Source organism: Hipposideros armiger, unplaced genomic scaffold, assembly GCF_001890085.2.
Source record: "Hipposideros armiger isolate ML-2016 unplaced genomic scaffold, ASM189008v1 scaffold_33, whole genome shotgun sequence".
NCBI lineage: Eukaryota > Metazoa > Chordata > Mammalia > Chiroptera > Hipposideridae > Hipposideros > Hipposideros armiger.
This window is the reverse complement of record NW_017731383.1, coordinates 2386728-2409547: the sequence shown is the minus strand read 5'-3', so window position 1 is coordinate 2409547 and position 22820 is coordinate 2386728. Positions and strand designations below refer to the sequence as shown.

Sequence of the window (22820 nt, the reverse complement as noted above, 5' to 3'; positions counted from 1 at the left end):
TTGGATTCAGTAAATCAGAAAAATAAACATGCATTTTTTTCATCTTCTCAGATAAACAAAACCTATAATTACCTATTCAAAATTCTGAATATGACTTATTCCCAATTCTTTCAAAATATTGTTTGTTTTTCTAAGTTATATCTCCCCTTCCTTGACAGTGTGTTTTCCTTGAGGTTTATTATGTTCTTTTTTTTTACCTTTTTGATGAGGAAATTTACAGATATTACATGACTTTGCTTCACAGCTCTTCATTCACTCATCCACTCAGCCAGCCAGCCAGCCATTCCAGTGTCTCAGATCTGCTATGCATAGGACCAGGCCAGCCCAGGTAGAGTTGTAGAAAAACAGACGTTTTAGAAGGTAAATACCCAGGGGAGGTCAGCACTTGAGGACACAGGACGCACAAAAGCGATACAGGAGCCTGACTCTCACCCACTAAAGTCGGAAGGCGAAATGTTGGCAGAAGGAGCTGCCAGCGTTTGGGGTGTGCTGGTCCAAGGGTGCAGACACTAGCCCTAACCGCATGATGGAAAACTTGCCCTTTTCCCTTTGTCCCACCTTCCCAGTTCCCTATTGCTTCTGCAACCTTAATCCCCTTTGCCACGTTACCAAACACATTTACAAGTTCCAGGAATGAGCACCTGGGCATCCATGGGAGGCCATTAAAGGTGGCTTCCTCCCTGCTCCTTGGGCCTGGGGAGCAGCCCTGGTAACCACCCAGCTCTCCCCTGCTATTGGTTCCGTTCTGTATTCTCTAAATACACCAGCCTATTTTCTTGTAGCTCAGCCAGAGTCATCCTTTGTGACGTGCAGCCACGAGAATCTGATACAGCGCAACTCTTTGGGCTTCCCTGACTGGCCAGTGTTTCCCGTACAGAGCTTTAAAGAGCTCTAAGTACCATTACTACACCAGCACCCCAAGTTTAGCCCACACCTCTTTGCTGGCCTCGAGTCTGGGGTGTACACCTACTAATGACGGGAGTCTCTTGGCCACCTACTATGCATCTCACACCTACATGTGCGAAACAAACCTCAGACACCACCACCAACCCCCACAAACACACAAAACTTGCTTCGCCCAAAACAGTCTCCCCATTTCAGGAAATGGAAACTCCATCCTGTCAGTTGCTCAGGCCAAAATTCTTAGGGTTACCCATGGCTTCCCTCCTCTCATACCCACATCCAGTCCGAGGGAATTCCTCCTGACTCCACTTTCCAATAAACCAGTACCGGACACTTCTCACCACTGCTACCCAGCCATCCTGAATGAGCCACCTGCACTGCTAACTGGCCTCCTGGTTTTGGATTCTGTCACCCCACCATCTATTTTTAACGTCATTCTTATCAGAGGAATCCTAAGTGAGACTGTGTCTCCTGCTAACTCAGACCCTCAGCATACAGGCCAAAAGCGTCACCACGCCAGCTAGCCTGGTTCTAGGGGTGCAGCCCCAGCCACCGGGCCACCTCACCTCCAGCCCTCTCCCCGACCCCACACCAGCCCTCTGGGCCTCCTCACTGGTCATTGAACATCTCTAATCTCCAGTTCCGAGAGCTCCAAGTGGAGCTAAATTACACCTGCATCAGAAGACAATTGTGAGGCATAGAGAAGATATGTTCAAAGTAGGTGCTCAGTAAATAATTGCTGTTAAAATTATTAATAGGCTATGCAACTAATTTTTCAAGTCAAGAAACATTAAGACTTAACCATTTCCCTTTAAAACGAAAAAAAAAGTCATTTCATTGTAAGTCAAAAGCTCACATTTTGAAGGTCATGAGATAATGTTAAAAAATATGGAGGCGGGGTGGCAAGATGAGGTTCTCCACCCGTGATAGACACGCTCTCCCTGCTACTCCAGGGCCGGACCTCAGATAATCAGGCCAGAGCAGGCGCACAGCCTGACCTGCTTCAATACGTGTGAGACATGTTGAGCCAAAAATTCCAGTTTTAAATGACACCTCTGGTGGCGCAGAACAGACCCAGCACCACCTGGCTTTTGTCTGCCAAGCCTCCGGGTGGGGCAACACAGAAATATCCCTCCGTCTGTCTAGAGCTGAACTTCTTAGCAGTGGAAAGGAACCTGTCTCTGAATGATGTACAGGCTTGTGCAGAAACCACACACACACCGATCGATGGTGTCTGGCACAGCAGGCACTTAATAAACACGAGGGTGGTGATGGGTAGGAAACAGGAAACTACGGGCCTCACCAGGTGCAAGTACCCGTAATCGGCCTCCTCTCATCTCCGTAAAAGCAAAAGGCACCCCGGCATATTCTTCTGCTCAGGTTGGCGATTTATCAAGAGCTCCATGGCTGGAAGCAGACCATGTTTGATGTGACGCTAAGCTAACGCCCTACCAATGTCTCTACATTATTAGCTCACCAGGAATTAGACAGTCTTCAGCAAGAATTTGCAGTGAAGACAAAAGCTTATAAAACGACGAGTTATTTCATTCGCTATCCTTTCGTCCTTCTTGAATAAATGCTGTCTCCTGAATACATGTAGCTCGCAGGTTACAAATGCACCACTACGTAATAATGTGCTGCTGGTTAAACTACTTCTTCCTCTGTGAACTGCCCCCCTGACATTCATTTAGCAGCTCCAGCATTTGAGAGGAGCCTAAGTGAAGCTCCTATCCCGGCCCAGTACCAACTCTTCCCCGCGACACATCCCAACTCCACTCAGCCATAGTGTACTCAGCACTAGAACCTTCCAGAATGTTTCACAAGATTATATCCTAGCTGCCTTCTTTTCAGCCTTATAGTCTTCTAAGAGGATGAGAAACTGAGCTCTTATTTTTTTTTACCCCAACTCGCGAGGCATTTGTTATCCCTGGAATCAAAGGTGAGACCTAAGCAACTTTTAATAAAATAAAGGAAAAGGAGAGCAGTTATCCCATTTCTAAGGTAACTGATCTTTTTACTAGAACTTTAACATATGGCTTTTACATATTTCAATATTTTCCCCGTTTACAATGACCAAATAGAAACATTTGCTAACGAGACTTCAGGATAGTCTAGGTCGGCACCGGGCTCAGAGGCCCAGGTGGGAGAGGGAGACGGGGCAAACGAAACGGACAGCATGGATGATCAGGCAGGGTTCAAAGCAAGCTCACGGCTCACAGTTACAGTTGAAACTTGTTTGGCAAGGTGGCTTACACATATTCTTTTAAAAAACATAACAAAACAAGAGCATTTTCTTCTCATGGACTTTTATCTGAGTGCAGACATTTGATGGCATAAATACTCGACTTAGCTCAAGCTGATAGCGTTTCATGTTTCTTTCAGAAATGTTCATCTCTGAAACCTTTATATTGGGTATATACCCTTTAAATTACATTGCAAAACACCCAGTTATGAAATATATGCCAAATGTTCTCTTTAATCACTTAAAGCTCCAAGTGAAGAAAATCTGTTTGTCGTTAAATATCTTGAACATGGGATAAGCAAGAACACCTTGAAATAATGCTTAACTAATCACAAAGCAACTATTCTGCAGTAGATGGGCGAACCACTAATTAGACGGAGGGAAATAAAACTGTCATGGTGGGATAAAAGGATAAAGAGAAATAAGCAGTAATTACTGCCTTATCTTCAGTGGTATCAGACATGGCTCAGTGACAAGAGGGGAAAAGCCACGGGGCTGAGAGTAAATACCTGCACTCATACATCAGAACTTGGAGCTAAACAGCACTCAGGGACAGCAACAACATCTCAAGGGCGCGTTCGGAGGGGAAAAGGGACCGTAAAAAGGGGGGAAGGGTGCTTTACCTGGGCACGCAACAAACTGAAGAACAGCATCACTTGGCTACTTCCTTAAATGTTTAAACATTTCCAAGCCAGATTTAAAATCGCTGTTTACTACTGACTAGGTTACTAAGGACTGGGGGAGACTGCTGACTAGGTTACTAAGGACTGGGGAGCACTGCTGACTAGGTTACTGAGGACTGGGGGGGAATGCTGACTAGGTTACTGAGGACTGGGGAGGCTGCTGACTAGGTTACTGAGGACTGGGGAGCCCTGCTGACTAGGTTACTGAGGACTCAGGGCGGGGGGGGGCGGGGAGGGGCTGCTGACTACTTTATTCTTTCCAAAGCTAGTTCATACACTTAACGCATTGTTTGTGGGAAACGAGTAAACTCGTCATAGCGCTTTTTATACCACTTTGTAAGCGGGCATTTTCCCGCCAAATCGTGTCATAACAACGAGGTCTCTATACCTGAGTTAAAGCGCTATGACGAGTTTACTCGTTTCCCACAAACAATGTGATACCAAAGCGCGGGAGTTAACTCAGGTATAGAGACCTCTTTGTTACGACGCGATTTGGCAGGAAAATGCCCGCATACAAAGTGTTAATATGTGAATGGTGCCAATAAGTGTTAACAGTTTGCATTGTAAACTTTAAAGTTTGGAGCAACTTACATTTTTTTGCTTGGAATGATCTTGTGTCCTTCTCTGAACCAGGTCACGTGAGGTCGGGGGCAGCTGGTGATGGGCAGCAGGCTGAGAACCGCTGCCTGGCCTTGAGGAACCACTGTCCGCTGGTCTGTAGCCATGAAATTGCCCATATCTGCAGAGAAAAATCAGAACTCTTATGGTCTAGCAAACTTGCTTGAGAGGGAGACCAGACATGGCAACAGCTGTGTTTGATAGCAAAGCCTCCAGCCCAGCTCTAAGCCACAGGACCAGAGACACAGCGGTGCTGACGGCGCACGTCGGGTGTGAGGTGAAGCACCAGGCCAGGCGCCAACTCGCCAGCAGGGCTCCCTGGTCTGTATTGCTGCTACAATGCAACGAGATGCTTCTAATACTTTAGTAATGAAGTAACTTGTGGATATTAACACTGAAATACACTGTTGGAAAGCATCCCGGTGCCACATGAAGTGGTTTCAAGGAGCTCCAATAACGAGCTTTGGACACTGCCCACTCCCAAAGCTCTCAAGCTAGTTTGACCCAGGCACCCGCCGCTGCCCTGCTCAGTTCCCACCTGTCTTCCTTTCTGGGGTGACTGTCTCCATGACAGATCTTTTGGAAGACACATGTTTTAACCACCGATTCATTTTTAGAGGGTTCTCCAAACCCCATACCGTTGACTTAGTTTGGGGCAGGTAGGTTTTGTGCCAGTCTTTGTGCTACTGGTTATTAACATTTAAAAAATGGGGTCACGGGGAAAAACACAGCCATTAGAATATGGGTATAGTTGGCCAGTTTTTAAATTAGTAACATTTGACATTTTTAAAAAATTTCCATATTATGATTAGGTAGAGATACATATTATGATTAGGTACAGATATATATATATATATATATATATATATGGCATATATATATGGCATAGATGGCATATATACTATATTTTTGTATGAATGTATCTAAATTTGGAATAGTCCATAGAAGATCTCTATTATCAATGGATTTTTTATTCAAAAGAAGCTATTTCCTATCTAGCAAGCAGCATTTAATATTCTAGGAAAAAAATAAACTAATGAAACAGAATAGAAAAACATTCACGGTTATTTTAAAATAAAATCTGTTATCAAACAAGTAGAAAGAGACATAAGAGAAAATCTAAGAGCTAGAGATGAAGGATAGAAACAAGGATATAAATAATTAAGCAAGAAAATGTCTACAGTTTAATTTTATAAAATAGAATTTAATATATTATAATAAATTCTAAGCTGTTAACTTATTCAAATATGTTTTGGCTATGATTTTACTTATTATGTTTCCAATTATTCAACTGAATCAAAGTTCTGAATTATTCTGCAGACAGATTTAGCTGAGTGACTTCACCACCATGACTGAGAAAAATGTATGCCTTCCTAGTAATTAAAAACATAACTAACCACGTATTAGCACCTGCACCTCAGTCGACACTCATGATCACAGTAGCATGACGAGAAGTCACCTAAGAGAGGAATGCTGCAAACCACAGGCCCTGAGTGGGGTCAGCATGACAAAAAGCAATGACTGTCACTACTGTTAGCACAGTCCAATTTCAGAGCTCCTCAGAGTTCTCTAAAATCTATTGTTACACGTTAGTATGCAATTTAAAATTTCACAACACCTTTTGCTTTCCTTTAAATGAAGAGACATTTTGGTAGTAAATTCAAAATATGATAAAGTAGGCAGGCCATTTTAGAAGGAGCCTACCTGTCACAGATTTTGGATGAGAAAAGTATGAAATGCTTTGCATAAGTCAACTGAACACTACACTAAAATTCAAGCTCCCTGCATTTTGACAACTCCTTCAGTTACTTTCAAAAGTTTCATTCTCCCAAATGGGTCTGCCCAACAGAATTAATTCAATCACCACAACTTTAATGCCATCTGGCACATTACTATCCTTGTACTTTCTGTTGTGCAGCTAAAGGGCTTCTAAACAAGTCATCATTGGAAAGAACTGATGACAAATTGATGAAATTTTTTATTCTAAAAACATTTGAATCTGAATATAATGAAAGCTAAGAGCAGCTAACTAATTCATAAAACAGAAGGCATCTTTGTTCTTGTTTTTTTTTAAGTCCACCACAGTGCTTATTGGGATCTTAATCTGTTGAATTGAAAAAGTGGCATTTACCTCATTAGCCCCATCATCACCATCGGACCCGCTACACAGGCTATTTACTTATCTCTTAAGCAGTTTTAGCAATTATTCTCTGCCAAATAAACCCGAGACAGAATCTCAGCCCCTCAATGGTTAGCAGGGATTCTGATCAGCATTCCCACACTTTCTCGTTAGCTAACTTTTGGGGATCTTTCAGTGTACACATACATGCGACTTGGACTTCCGATCTTCTCTGCACTAGAGCTCCCATTCTGTTTCGCACCACGCAGCGGTAAAAGCCAGCGTCCTGCCTCTGCAAAGACGTAATGATATACCTGCCAAGTACGGAAAAGAAGTGTTAGTTGTTCCATGTCTAGAGCAGCCCCGGCATCTCATGTGGTAGGTAGGTGCCCAACAAACACACCCTTTCTTGGTAAACTCATATCTGCGCAATCTTTCCCGGACCAACACACTTACTGCAGTTGCAACTTATGAGATTATTTGATCGCTATCTGTCTCCACATCTAGGCTCTAAATGTTAATGCAATTGGTTCTAGATCTGTCCTTTTCATCAGCGAACCCCTGGTGCCCAGCACATGCTAGGCACACAGGAGATATCACTCACAACTGGTTGGATGAGTGAGAAATGATAAACAGCTAAAAATCATTGTACTTAAACTAGACCTCTCAATACAAACATTTTATAATCCTATCTCAGATTTTCTAAAAATTATTTCTAGAACCGGCAACAGTCTTAACAGAGTGCGTTGTGTCATTTTTTTATAAAAGTTTAAACAACGCTCTCAGGATGAGAGGCAGGTGCCACTGAGGAAAAAAAAGCTGTGACATCATGACATAAGTCCCCTCTCCACTCACTGTTGCAGACATCTCCCAACACAATTTATAAGCTTCCTTTTCTTACTTCTCCACATATGGCCCGACATCAATTTTGAAAACTTTTCGGATGGTTGAAAGGTCATTTCATTTGTATTTCCCATTCCTGTGACTATAAGTAATCGCCCTTCAAATCAATGCCTTTCGAAAAACTTCAGTAAAATTATATAGGGAAAAAAGTTAGATAGATACAGTTTTCATAAAAGCCTTATTTTAGGTTCACTGTTGGTTTTACAACTTAGAACGTTTTGAGATCCATGAGCAAGGAAGATATATAACCAAGGAGTTCTTGAAGTGAGTTTTACAGCTCTGGAGCCCAAGCCTTTCACACTACATAAGAGAATAAGTACATTAGTTGGTTTCTAGGCCATGTGCACAAATATATCAAGAATAAGGTTTAAGGCTTGGATGCTGTTCACAAATGGAAAAGTATCTAAGAAGGGGAGAGCTAAAACCCAATGGAATGGTAGCCTATTTTCCAAAAAAGAGAAAATGCAGTGATGATATCCTTTACTAAAAAGATGTTCCAGCAATAGTTGTCTTCAATTTAAAAATACTTTCTCTTACAAAGTACAATCAGAGTAACTTAAAAAAAAAATCAGATAGAAGCCACCAGGTATGGTATGCTTTTTGCTCAGGTCCTAAGCATACCTTAAAATCACTTAAATTCACTAATTGCTCATCTTTTTAGTCAAGTATGTCCAATTAGTCAATCTGAAAAAGGAACTGATAGGCATAATTTTAAGTGAATGAAACATTTGGACAATATGGCCAATTCAGTATTAAGCAAATATTAATCAAAGTATGTTTTCCCACTGATAACCATCTTGAGATACTATGGCAAGATTAATAAAATCTTTTATGAGAAAAATATTGCTGAGTTTTAATCTTCAAAAGTTGATTTTTTTTCTGAGTTATGGTTCATCTCAAATAAAAAAAAATTAATTAGTGAATATAATCAGAATACTATCAAACTGAACACAAAGAGTCAGTGCCATTTATTTAAATTACAAATAAGATTAGAAGAGGGGCATTTAAACATTCTATATTGTGACTGTAATAAGGGGTTTTGAGATTAGGTCAAAACAAAGTCAAACGTTTCTGGAAAAGGAATAACCAAGTTATTGGAGTACACGTTTGAAAAACTATAAGAACAGTTTCATCATTGCAACATAACCATATTTATATAATTGTTAGTCATTCTGTTTTTCCTTTTTGCAGTATCCTAAATAGATTTTAAATTCTTATGAATTTCTATAGCAATCCTATATACTAATGCACAAAAACAGCACTGCTTACAAAAATGGGAGAAACATCCAAAATTGAATATTAGGCATATGCTTTTGGTACCATCTCTTTAGTTTTATGTTTCACCAGGGGAAAAATCTATACAAAAAAGTTGCAAAGTGCTCCACCTATTATAGGGGTTCCTACCAAATGATCTTCACCTAACAGATGGGAATAGTCATTGCAGGCCTATTGTTTATAAACACACATTTTTAAGCAGAGAAAGTTTCCTAGCTCTTTATAAGACACCATGATACAATCTTGGCACCATATGCCATGGAAATACGGAAAACACTGCGGGTTTCCAGCAAAACTGGCAGGGGGTGTGCATTTGCTGGGCCGCGCCAGAGTTCTACTGGACTGACAGCATGCTTTCCAGGGCCAGTGCATCATCCAGGATAGCACAGGAAAGGGAACCCAGCAAAATCACAACACTAAGGGCTTAAAAGTCCATTTCTGCTGAGTAGGAGAGCACTCCAGGTCTGCACTGCCACTCAGAATGGACCAGAATGGTTCCAGGATTTCTCTAGGTCCATTCCAGCCCGTGATCAGCTGCTTGACTAGCCCTTCCAGAGGTGGACATTGGCTCAGTCAGTGGCATTCAGGGTCTCGTGTTACCAGCAGCAGGACCCTTGCTCAAATAATAAGAAAAATAGCTTGTTCCACTAACCCATTTGTATGAAGTCCTTATAGAAACTAGCCGACTGTCCTCTTGGAGGGGACTCTAATGGATTGGACTTTATAGCAGGTACAAGTGATGCTGAGGTTCAGAGAATGGACTCATTCTGATCATTTTGTGCTCCAAACACCTTTGGGCTCCATTTTTTCATTTGTGCCACTGCTGTGGCCACCAGTTCCACCAGCCCTGACTGGCTCTATCCAGGTGCAACTAGCATGGCAGCACCCTGCATCAACCCCTGCCTCATACTTCTTGCTCCCTGTTCTGAGGGGTCTCTGGTGCCACAACCAGAGTATTTACTTGGGTACTTGCATGAGTAACTAGAAACGAGAGCTACTGGCCATGGGGCCATAACTCATCAGCTGAATACGGGAACTCAGAGATAAATATTTTCTTCTTTCACCTGTCAGGTTGGACAGTTCTGAGGTGCATTTCACAATGCACACCTATAAGGACCATCAATTTGATAATGACCTTGACTTGGTTTTGTGTTGGTTGTATTGGTTTTTTCTCCTTCCCCGTTGTGTTGCTCCTGCCTTTACTCTTGTGCTTGAGAATACAGGCCCAAACAGACCACCTCATGGAAACCTTTGTCTCCAGCACTGTCTTCAGAGAATTCCAGGTTATTAGATAATAAACCTGTCTGATTTGTTGCAAATATTTTCCTGGTTTATGCCTTTTAATTTGTAACAATGATTTGAACATACAGACATTGCAAAATTGTGTATGGGTATCGTGATCTGTTTTGGTGAATTTTTCCAGTGCTTTTTATACTTTATCCTGGTATGTTTAGAGCTCATTAACCTTTGTTTCCTATGGTTTGATTTTTTAATTTAACTCTTAAATGCATCTGAAATTTATTTTGGTGTTTGGTTTAAAATGAAGACCTATTTTGAATATTGTTTCCAAATAACTGATTTCTTTACCATTGGTTCTAATGCTCATTTGATTATATGTATTTTTATGTATATGACGGTCTAGTTCAAAACTCTCTTCTGGAATACTTCTGTTTATTTCTGTTACCACTAACATGCCATTTTTTATTAATAATTACTAATTCTAATATGCTCCTGGAAGGGAAAATTCCTCCCCGTCATTCAGCTTTTTGAAAATTAGTTGCAATTCTTTTCTGTTTATATTTCTACATGAGCTTTAAAACCATCTCATCAATCAAGTTACTCTCAGAAGAATCCCACTGAGATTTTCATTGAAATTAGGCTAAACTTCTACAATAATTTCAAAGGAACTGACATTTTCAGTGTTAAGATTTCCTATTTAGGATTCTCTTTTATATCTCTCAGTGAGGTTTACTACTTTTCTTCATGTAGGTTCTACTCATTTCTTATAAAGGTGATTCCCAGTATTTGATAATTTTTATTGATAGTGTGAATTTTTTTGTCTTTTTATAAGACTTAAGAAAAAGTAACTTTTCCCTTAGCCAGTCCTATTTTTTACTGGGATAAAAAAAGAATAAACATCCATCCAATTTCTATTGTTACACTGTCCTAGAGAATGAAGTGCAGAGCCAGGCCGCAAAAGGAAACTACAATATTTCCACAGTTCAGAGTAGCATTCATTCCTCCTTTGTAACAGTGAGTGCTGTGCCTCACCAGCATTAAGACATTTTTGGCTTACATACACATACTTCGACTATAACTACAAGATAATTTTGATCCCCAAGTAGAAAATAACTTGGAACAAATGTTTTCTAGAACGAGCAGATAGGCATCTGCCTATGACACCTGTGCAGACTTGGTTTGGTCACTTGGAGTGCTGTCATTTGCCAGTGTGGTGACCTGTGCTGAAATGTGTAAATAAGCCTCAATATGAATAATATAACGTGAAACTCACTGGAATTCAGTGTGCAGTTTAACCGGAATACAAGCAGCAAAGAAAATGCTATTGTTATTTTGTGAAAGCTGCAGAAGGTGAATTTACATTATTTGCTCTGTTATAGGGTTAGCATTGTCATAACTGACACCAAAGTGGGAGGATTCAACTTCAGGTAGGAAACAACTGCCGTTTTCATAAGGTATCCATGGTTTTCAGTCTGAGACTTGGAACAGTCTCATGAAGGTTAATACATGAAAGCTGAAGGTGCTCATTAGAAGTGCGGAGATGAAAGAGTAATTGGAAAAACTAACATGAGATTTTCAGCCAGGTTTTGTATCTTGAAAAAAGTGATGACAAAACACAGTGGACCCTTGCTAGTGCGTCTCAGTGTCTGAAGCCCTCGGGGAACAGGACATAATTGATCACGTCTACCTCAAACCATTCTTGCTTCAGAATAACCGGTTTCTTCTTACAGAGTGCCCAGCAAAATGGGAGTGAAGGCTCCACCTTATTTCAATGGTCCCTGTATAATGAGCCACCCCTCAGTCCTGCTCTCTACAACCAGCGACAATTTGTCCTCTGGATTATCCTGAGTGTATCGAGTCAGCAGGTATATTCGCTGTGCAAACAGCAACACAAAGAGTTGTGTCGCCTCCAATATTTTTAAGTTGACTCCAAAATTGTTTTATTGTAAGCTAAAATAGTTATGTATATAATAATGGCACAGTGTATGTTTTGGCATGTTAGAAGAAAGCTGTTACACCATTGTTTTCAATGTACCCAGTGGGATCTAAGCGATATAGTGATTTCAATATCCACACAACCCATTTTTTAATGAGCTCTGTAACAGATAGAACTTTCATATTGTTTCTCTTTACTCTTTGAACTGCAGCATTAAATCTGTTTACCCCACAGAATCTTATTCTAATGTAACATAGTTTTATGCCTGAAAGATACTTATCGATTGCCCATACTTCTCTGAAATACAAATATACATATAAATAGCAATTTAAAAAGAATTTCCTTTGACCAGAAGATTCTAAGTGCATAAAAAATTGCTTCTGGATTCCATGTTCACCATTAATCAAAACAGCATAAATGTATTACATATTTTGAAGAATAATGATTAAACATTAAAAATTTAGAAAGGAAATGTGTTTCTTAATGAGATGGAAGTGACTGATATTTTTTTCAATTACTTTACATTTCATTGAATGGAAAGTTATTTACTACTAGAATGAACAGAATTAGATAAAAATTAACAACAAAAAGAAGAGAAAGTATTGACTGTATATTTGCATACAGTTCATTTAAATCTAATGAATACACGGAAGAAATAAACAAGTAGAGAAATAGTTGATGCATAGTAACAGCAAAAGACACTGAAGTAATAAAACCAGATACGGATGTAGAATATCAAATCATCTTTTTCTGCCAGAGTTAATGAAAGTGTGTTCTGAATGAATGTTTGAGAAACTAGAACGCCCTGACCTTCCTTCGGTGCATGTTCCTTCGATGTCCGGACGCGACACTGATCTGACGGATGTAACCAGAACTTTTTACCCCTCTCCTCCCAGACAGCTAACTGAGGTCTCACCCAGGCCTTCTCATTTCTGAGGAGGGTGAAGTGCAGACACAGTGTGCTTCATAGAAGAATATTTCTCAATCTGCTTGTTCCCTCTACCAAGTCTTGAATATTCAAAGTCTAATATATGGAGACGGATAAGCCCCAGAGAGTTGCTGTGAGCTGCTCCTGGGCAAAACGAGGTGCCCTCACCTGCCTCCTTTCCTGCACATGCTCTCTTTGCCCTGCTCTCACTGAACGCCCCCTGGGGCCCAGTAGGGTCTGTGATGATAGTTCCAGAAGGGAAAGGTAAGTGGGTAACCGAAAACTGGTACAGCTCTCGCTGCCCACCTACACTACATACCTAAATGGAGAAAACCCCAAGCGTTCAAAATACCCCGTATCTGGAATCATATTTGGCCCTTAAAAGTCAGCTCTTCTATGGGGTGTCTCCAAGGGCCTGCTATTCTGTTTTAGCCAAAAACTGTGAATTCTGTGTTTGCCTCGCACCCCCAGATAGATTCCCTGGAAGGCTCAGCCGGGAGCTGTGCCCTTCTGTTGTGAAAGGGGAGAACCAGCACGTGAGGGCAGGAAAAGGGCCCAGCAGGCACCGATGCGGAGGTGTGCGCTCTGCTTTTCTGAGAGCAGCTCACTTTCAGAAATGTGCCAGTGGACATGGCTCCTTTGCCATGACCCATAGTGTAGACCCCAGTTTGAAGACCACCGTGACAGACCATGCACATTACTGCTTTTTTTTATTAGGAAGAACATTCTGGACTCTTTTGAAATGTCATTCCTTCCTTCCTGGGGCACCGAAACATGATGTCATTTAATTTTTAGGAGATGCCTCTGAGGCGGGTTTTGTTAACCCACTTTACAGATGAGAAAAGTAAGATCACTCTCGTTAGATAACATGTCCAAAGTCACACAGATAATAAGTTGAATAGAAGTGTCTGAACTCAAGTCATCTGCCATTAAAACTGATGACTCATATGGTTCTCATTTCTCAGTTCACGTTTTTTTCTTACCTAGATCCCTCTCACAAACCAAGCCTATAATGTCACCTTACGATAATATATAACCTGCGGCATCCCCCACCTCAGTCCTCGTGCTCTGTCGCCAGCATCGTCCTCACTCCTGTACCCCGACACCTAGCCCTGGCAGGAGTCCCATTAATACCCACTTTTGCTGCTGAATACAGAGGCTCTCCTCAGACCACTCTCCCATGGTTCCATCTTTCCCATCCCGACTCTACAAGTCAGCAGGGAAGTTTCCGCTGACTTCTCAGAGCTGCAGATGCTACTGACCTAAAGATTAAAGATGTCTGTTTAAACATTTATGCTCCTCCAATATGAACAATACGGGCGGTGTGGCCTGTTGCCACAAGAATGCAAATTTATCATCCTAAAGCTGTTATTTGCATTCCTCTGCAACCATAGCTTTGGTCTGGTAATTTCACTAACGGGCTTAGTTTTACAAATACAATGATAGACTTCCTAGGTGTAAATACAACCTAATCAGAATAGTAAATCCCATTCTAAGTACATGTTCAAATGTATTCCTTTAATCCGTGATGCATTAGAAATTTGGTCCAATATCTTCACCTCTTGTGCTATTATGGTCCACAAAGCAAATATTCCGAACACACCAGCCTGCAATGGAACCCTGCTGCCAGCAGCCACTTACTTATACTCGCTGGTGTAAGCGGTGAGCTCAGTGTTGTCGTGCAGCCACCTGAACTCCAGCGGCCAGCTCCCCTCAGCAAGGCAGGTGAGGACAAGGCGGTTCCCCTCCAGGTGAGTCTGCGGCAGGCCTGGTTCCGTTTTAAAGTATGGCACAACGTCATCTGAAATATTCAAAAACCAAAAAGGAGAAAGAAAAAGAATGAACAGAGTACACATGAAAATGGCACTCATCCAATGAATCAATCACTTATTTAAACAGACCTAATTTTAAAATGTAGAAATGATGGGATATTTTGTCCAATTAAGTAACAAATAATGCTTGAGCCCCCCAGAAAAAGGCAATACCCTAGAGACAATTTCAAAAGGCTGAAAGCTCACTGACAGCAGCACTTGAAAGCTTCTGACAAGTTCATCCAGGCTATTTCCACTCATGATTAATACTTATCACAGGGGCATATTGGGCGATCCCTGCTCATGCAAGCCTGGGTGGCAACGAGGTATTATATTCTCACAGTAGCAAGAAGGGGCTATACCTGGGCTCTAGAACAGAAATGTCCTCACATAAGCTTCAGGTACTTAAAAAAAGTACAGGAAAACCTTGGATTGCGAGTAACTTGGTTTGCGAGTGTTCCGCAAGACGAGCAAACATTTCTAATACATTCTAACTTGGTAAACGAGTGATGTCTTGCAATACGAGTAGTTTGTTTCCGAAACGAATTATGCTCGCAAACCAAGGTATTACTGTAACTAGAATGAGCAAGATGAACAGGGATGCACACCAACACGAATTACAGTTGGCTTTCATCTCACACACGGTCTCTTTTAGGGACTTTCCATGGGCACAACACTGGGAGCCCATGTGTGTTCAGACAAACGGACACTACACAGCAACAAGAATGACTGCTGCACACAACCACAGCAACGCCGATGAACCGCACAGAAATACGTGGAGTGAAAGACGCCAGACAGAAAGAAAGGTTACAGAAGATGCTCCCAACCAAAGTTCATAAAAGTTCAAAACTAGGCAAAACGAATCCATGGTGTTTGAGGTTAGGATGTGTTACTTCTGGGGGGTATGGGGGGTGGCGGGATGTGACAGGTCTGCTTATGGAGAGCTGGCCAAGATCTAGTTCTCTATATGATTACATGGCGGCACTTGTGAATATTCACAGAAAATCATTCCATATATGACTTATGCAATTTTTGTATGTATGCTTCAGTAATTTAAAAAGTTTATAGGCAGGACACTTAGCTTCTAGTTCTAGTTCTATCACTAATTTGCTACATGACCCTGATTCTGTTTCTTCATCAGTAAAATAAACAGAATTAGACGACTTCTCATGTTTCTGATAAAATCCCCACTGCACACCTGCATGATCAGCTTCCTGTCTATCTCTGGGGCCTCCTGCCCTCTCAACTCACATTAACACTCCAGCCACGCTCCGGGTTTTACATCTGAAGCCAGGCTAAGCCCTTCCCCACCTGGAGGCTTGTCTCGCTCTGCGCATGCCAACTATTCTCATCCTTCCCGTTAACAAAGCTCTGTATTCCCATCACCTAGATCAATGCTAAGAACAAAGTAGATACTAACTAAATATTTGCTGAGTGAATAATACAATAACAATAACACAAATAAGAGCAATAGCCAGGATTCGGCATTTGCTATGTGCTGGAAACTGTTCTAAGTGCTTTATATGTATTACCTTATTTAACTCTCACAAGCCCTACAAAATAGATGTCATTATCATACCCATTTCCAGCTGGGGAAAGAGAGGCAGGGAAACTAAGTAACTTGCTCAAGGCCACTCAGACAGTAAGAGAAACAATTTGATATAACTCCAAATGTCGCAGGTTTCTCAGTAAGGAAACTTCCTTCTTAAGAACCCATATCTTAACTACTAATTTTTGATAAATTTGTGAAATTACTTAACTGGACTTAAATTAATGTATTTTTTAAACAAATTAAGCATCAAATAGCATATCAACAGTGTTAAAATTGGGACTGTATCTTTACCTTAAACTGTTGCACATATGGCTGGTTGCTTTTGTACTGACTATGTGGAATTTGAATATAGAGTTTATTTCCCGCTGTATCCATTGCTGGTATATTGATAAATGCAGTGTGACCAGCCTCTTACTAGTATTCACCCAAGCAAGTCAATGCTGAGTTGCTCTGGCGGGTGTGGTAAGAGCCCCTAGTAAGGACAAGCCTGGTCACCGAGAAGCCACGCAGGAGCTGACAGCTAGCCCATCAGTAGCGTCGTATCCTCCAATCACACCAGGTGACCCCTGAGCCCAGGCACAGGAACAGTGAGGGGCCTTGGGAAGAACCAAGGGCTGCACACAAGCAGCTGCGCAGGCAGGGGGTGGCTGGAGCAGGTGAGGAGGCCTCACGGGCAAGGTGAGCCCACAGCCGGGTGTCCACACCACCCTGTGTGACCATCAGGGCACCCACTGCACCTCACGAGTGTTCTTGTGAGGATACCGCATGACCACCCGGTTTACAGGCCTTCGTCTACAGTCCTGCCAGCAGTATAATGACAGTGATGGCTGGCTGGCATCCAAAAAGGACAGCAGAGAGCCTCGGAAGGAGTCAGCAAAGCTCATTCCGGCTGCAGTGGGGACAAGCAGGGAAGGGGGACCAGGGAGGCGGGAGCAGCCCAGTCAGGAGGCCACTGCAGTGACCAGGCAAATGCTCTGGAAGGGGACAGTGGGCTGGGCCCTGGTAATAGCAGTGACTTGATGGTGGCAATAGGGAGCAACGGATGGCTTCTAAACAATACTTATGAGGCAAAAAGGTTTAGTGATGGGCTGAATATGGGGCGAGGGACAGGGGACGTCAAACAGGATTCTTAGGTCTGTGAATGGCACAATCTCTGTTCAATAAACACACACTGATTCTATAATCAGCACTGCAAATAAACAAGAGTGAGACACAGCTGCTGTCCCCTTAGAGGTTAGAGTCCAGGGCTGACGCAGGAAAAGAAACAGTGACGTGTTAGTGTTGTGACTGAAAGATGTGTCACAGGCAGGGGCGCTCAATGCCTGTCCTGTTCCAGGGGTCCACCTGCTGTGCGGCCCATCACCTGCCCCAGGCCCATTCAAGCGCATTTTAGGTTTTGATGATCCACCACATGTCCAGTCTCCCTTGGTGACACGCTTCAGCTAAATCGTGCCTCTCATGGCCCAAGCAGTCCACTACAGCTGCACTGTAATGGCCACGGCTTCGACACCTTGGGGTTGACTGAGCAACAGGCTTGATTAATGTCCTGCCATTTGCACTGTATTTAATAACAGAAAAAGAAATGCCACTTCATATGGTGCCAGTGTCCTATAAGAATAAGTCATAAGAAATACATCTTTTGGAAAGAAAAATGCTTCAAGATAGACACTCAAGAATTTGAAATCGGTTTTACAGTTACAGAGCCTCATCAATTTAATATATTATGTCATGGTTTTGAATGTAAACGATACTATAATTCAGTTTTTCATAGAATTCATAGTTCACTAAACATGCCTCTACTATGTAGAAATTATGTTGGGTGCTGTGATCTAGTAGGAAAAGAAATCTCCACAAAGGATAGTTTCATACAGCTGCCAAGTGAGTGTCCTGCGATGCAAACGATTGTAGAATATGATTAGCGCAGGTGCTGACCTTCACCTGAGGAAGAAGGGCGGGCGGGTATGTCAACGCTCTGGGATCTCACGTGTCTACGCTCAAGTCATTGGCATCAGTATTTTAACGTACATGAACCCATGTGCAGAAGAACGCATTACCTCTCTGGGCCCAGCACTGTGGACCACTGGAGCATAACCAGTAGATCACAAAATTAAAAGGGGCATAAAGGTAACAAAAGTCAGTGCACTGGGGAGAGAAAGAGAGATGGAAGGATTAGTATTCAGGTCTCACAGACCCCTACAGAAGCATGTGATCTTTCTATGCCTTAAATGGAACAGAAAAAGTCTGAAAAGATCCATTAGGGTCAAAGTGATCGAGTTACATCTGAGATAAGATTATCAGACTCTGACCTGGAGAAAAGCCACTGGCCCACCTGATGCTCTCTGCAGGGTGTGTGCGTGTGTGCGTGTGTGTATGTTCAAATAACAATAGATCTCCAAACGAGAAGAAAGTAAGTATGCTTCTGTATCCTTACAATGGACATTTTAAGACCCTGGAATGAATAACTGAAGGAAACGAAAATCTCCATTTGCACACACTTTCAACAGAACATAAATCACCTGTGAGAGAGGTTCATCTGTCTGGGCCCCACAGATTTCAGGCCCGTCCAGAGGAGAGGGATGGACTGCATGTTCTCACAAGACAACATCCTAATTTTATGATGTAGAAGTCACTTCCCCAAATGGACTTCAGGTTTGCGGATGTAGCGGAAATGCATTTAACTTTACCTGTCCAATGTGAGGACAGCCTCCTGCTCATCTGGAAGGATCCACAATACATCTGCCATAGTAAGAATCATTGACATGAGGAAGCTGGGGAATGAGATGCTTGGAAGCGGAGCCATGGCCTACGAGTCCAGGTTTTCCTGCGAGCAGGAAGGGTGAATGCGCCGTGGGTGTCAACCATCAGCTCCAGCACGGAAAACGGAGGACCTAGTCCCAGAAACCCCTTCATGCATGGCAGAAGGGGCAGGAATCAAGTACTCATTTGTCAAGAAAGTCAGATTTAAACTATTCTTGTGACTCTGCTGATGAGAAAGCTTTGGGTGTGAAAATCATAATCTGTTCACTAGCTTCCCCCTTTCTCCCCCATTGTAAAGTGATAATGAATAAAGAAATAATAATCAACTTCCACTTAGCAGAGGACTCAACCGTACCCCAAACAAGGGGTCTGAGGCAGACAAACCCAACCTGTTCTGGAAAAGCAGCTATGGAATGAATGTATTATGCCCCGAACGGGTACCGTCCGTCCGCCAGGTGAGAGCGGTGGCCAAGCAGGAGTGACAGCGGGATGGCGCTGTCAGCGGAGCGGGCCCCCTGCACATGAACTCTGCCTTCTCGGCAGCTCAGTCACCCAGGGCGACTAATCTTTTGGTGTGAACCACTAATCTTTCTTTCAAAACTTCTTTTATATCAAATTCAGACATTTTCATGCCCCAAGCTTATGAATTTACCACTAACGGAAAGTTGCATTTATCAAATCCCAGGGAGAAAGAAAAGCAGGGGCATAATGTATCATTTGTGAACACCTCCTGCAAAATGTGGGGAGAGGGCCCTTTGCTGGTAAACACAGCCATTCAGACTTCAGATGCTGGCAGGTCATTAGGTCCGCCTCCTGAAGCCAGGAATTTAATCTCACAGCGTACTCGGCTCTTTCCATAAAAGCAATACTAATCTGTTAAAGAAAACAGTCGCACGTTTCACATGCATTTCTGAGATGAAATTTAAATGTATGATCAGATATGTTCTACAGTTAAATGTGCAAACATGGAAAGGTCACCCCTCAAGGCTTACAGGATGATCCTACAGACAACTGTCTCAGAGCAAAGTCCACTACATGCTCTAGGTCAAGGTCATTCAAGCTGCACTCCTGTGATCACCTGTGTAAACTCTGTGGTGGTGGAAGCTGAAATGGAGGAGGAGGATGAAGTGGCAACTCTGTCATCACAGCTAATTCTCCTTGCTTCTCAGAAATAGTTGTAAATAGTTTCCAGTGACAGACCTTCAAGTGTAGTTGGATATATGCCTATATTCTGTGGCTCTAAGAACAATTAGCCAACTTCTCTGGAAGTCACTTTATACATTTCCATGACTATCAGAAATTTCAGGGTGAAAGGTAGTTACAATTGAGCAGATATATATATATATATATATACCCGATTTCAAACACAATAAAAACTAACTATGCTATTACAGTGACCACAGCACATGGGAACAGGATGTTTTCCATGCCACCCCACTCTCTCAAGCGCTGCTGATGAGGCTGGGCACTGCGTTGTAAATCAAGGTACCACTGTGCAGGGAGCATCTCCCACCAACAGCCGGAGGTCCCCCCGCCATTCTCAGTCTTTGCAGAGCTCCACCCAAAAGAGGAGGCATAATATGGAGGTCCCACCATCACAAAGGTGCTGCTTCCTTCCTCAAGCATCCACTGAGTGTCCCCTGGCTGCTTGGCACTGGGGCGGTGGCTGGGCCCTGCCCAGAGGAGCCACAGCCCAGGGAGTGAGGAACTCGTGAACAGCCAGGGCAATGCGAGGGGGTGAGAGGACAGGCGTAAGGCCCCTGCCTGAGCGGCCCACGACGGGGTCCCCAGCCGTGGCCCCCCATGGCTGCAGTGGCCACAGATCAGCCAGGGAGGGGCTACAGGGGCCCTGGAAAGATTAGGCTTCACAGGGGCTGAGGCTCCCAGGTGGTACAGGAACACGAGGGCTCGGGGACAGCTCAGTGCCACTTCAGCCACATGGTGGTCCTTTGAAGGCTTTGGAAGGCTTGGTCAAGAACTGCCCCATCCTTTATGACAAACAAGAACATTTCTAGATAAACACACTCCTGCACTCCAACTAGGAAGGGAATGTTTTGCGAGCCCGTCTGTATATTTGCACAGGGCCGTGGGACGCCTGGCACTTGCAGGCCTCGGAGGATGAAGAATGGCCTCGCGGGGCGGCAGGGACTGGAGGCTTGATCAGGGGCAGAGTTTGGAGAGCCACGGCCAGGATGCCTGTGCACACCCCTGACCAGCAGGTAAAAGACAGCCTGTGCAACCCTCTTCTGCGTCTGTCCCATCGTTTCCTGGAGAGCATCGCAATCAGAAGAGGGAGCACACAAAGCTTGCATTGCACACTCCCAGGTCTCACCATGAGGACACCATTTTGTGCTCAGAAGTTGACTAGAGAGTGTGGCATTTTCTCTGAGCAGACTCGTTCGTCTGTAGTATTCTCCCCATCTTTGGATCTGTGCATGTGAAAATAGGGAGAGCAGAAGGGGTCCCTGAGATTTCCATTAAACAGCACTGTGAACAGCTTGCCAATGCACTCAGTTAGGGGGAAGTCAAACTGATTATCTCTGTTTTCTCTGAAATCAATGCGAATTAACAGCATATTTAAGGGAGCTCATGGGGTAAACCTACCCTTCCAGTATTTTCCCCTAAGAAACCATTCAAGCTTTCGGTGAGATTAATCTGCAGTGAGGCTGATGGTAGGGACATAAATGGTTGTATTTATGGACTGCTTCGATCCTGCACTGTGCTAATCTATTCCAGCATATAAATTAATAAGAGGAGGAGGCAGTGGGATAAAAGCAATTCCCCCATTTCTCCAAACTGAAATAAGCTCCCAGCTCTCCAATATTTTATTTCGAAGTAGAATTGCACTAAATTGTCATTGCTATGGGTTGTAGTGAGAATGTATGACCAAACAAAATAAGATGAGAGTTATCAAAAATAACCAACATTTTTCTCAAATATGGTTCAATACTTCTTTCAAATATTCTTTCAAATAATCCTAAAAAGCCAACTCGGATTAAATATAAGGCCAAAAAGTCCAAGAAAAGAAACTCGGGTATGACTGGCCTTTCCCTGCTTAGATGTGCACCGGTGACTTTGTCACATGTGTGCTGGCAATAAAACCTGGGACTCAGAAGGTACCGAAATGGTGAAGGCTTAATTTTAGACCAAGAAAATTACACTGGAAAAAGAGCTTCTTAAGGATATCTGAGTTCATACAGATAAGGCCTACTGAGTTTAGCCAAGTTACAGAGCATAAAAGCTTCTCAAAGAGAAGTACCAGACAGCACGGCAGCTCAGAGTCACTGCCTGGGTTCCAATCCCAGCTCCATCGACCCTCACAAGTGACGTGTGCCTGGGTAGCATCCTCCTATGCTTGGGTTTCCCAATCAACAAAACAGTAAGACCAGCTTTTGTAGAGCAGCAGTGCTCAGACCTCCTACTCTCAGGGTCCCTTTACGACTTTTAAAAAAAATGTTGATAACCACAAATTTCTTGTTTATGTGAGTTGTATCTTTCTCTATTTATCATATTAGAAAGTAAAACTGAGAACTCTTGAAATATTTCTTAATTCGTTTAAAAATAACATTAAAGTTATTGTATTATCACAAAATACATATTTGTGAAAAATAACTATACTATCCTCAAAAAAATATTAAAAAGAGTGGCATGTTTTTACTTTTTTTTTCAATCTCTTCAATGTCTGGCTTAAAAGAGAACTAGGTTCTCATACATACTTTTGCATTTAATCTCTTGCAATTATGGTGCCTCAGTTGAAGGATGTGAAATAATCCAACCTCCTACCAACAGTAGTTTGAAAAGGGAGGCGTGTTTTAATCGCCTTTTCAGAGAATTGTGAATATTCTTTTTTTTTT

General features: G+C 42.6%; 1 protein-coding gene across 1 annotated transcript in view; it reads right to left on the bottom strand.

The window, feature by feature from the left end:
- The window catches only part of SDK1 (sidekick cell adhesion molecule 1), a 688889-nt gene that overhangs the window by 405815 nt on the left and 260254 nt on the right, over window positions 1–22820 (bottom strand). Inside the window, exons 2-3 of the mRNA XM_019637402.1 lie at window positions 14488–14647; window positions 4420–4567 (exon numbers count right to left, since the gene is read on the bottom strand). Of these exons, the coding sequence (XP_019492947.1) occupies window positions 4420–4567; window positions 14488–14647 (308 nt within the window). The remainder of the gene's footprint in view (window positions 1–4419; window positions 4568–14487; window positions 14648–22820) is intronic.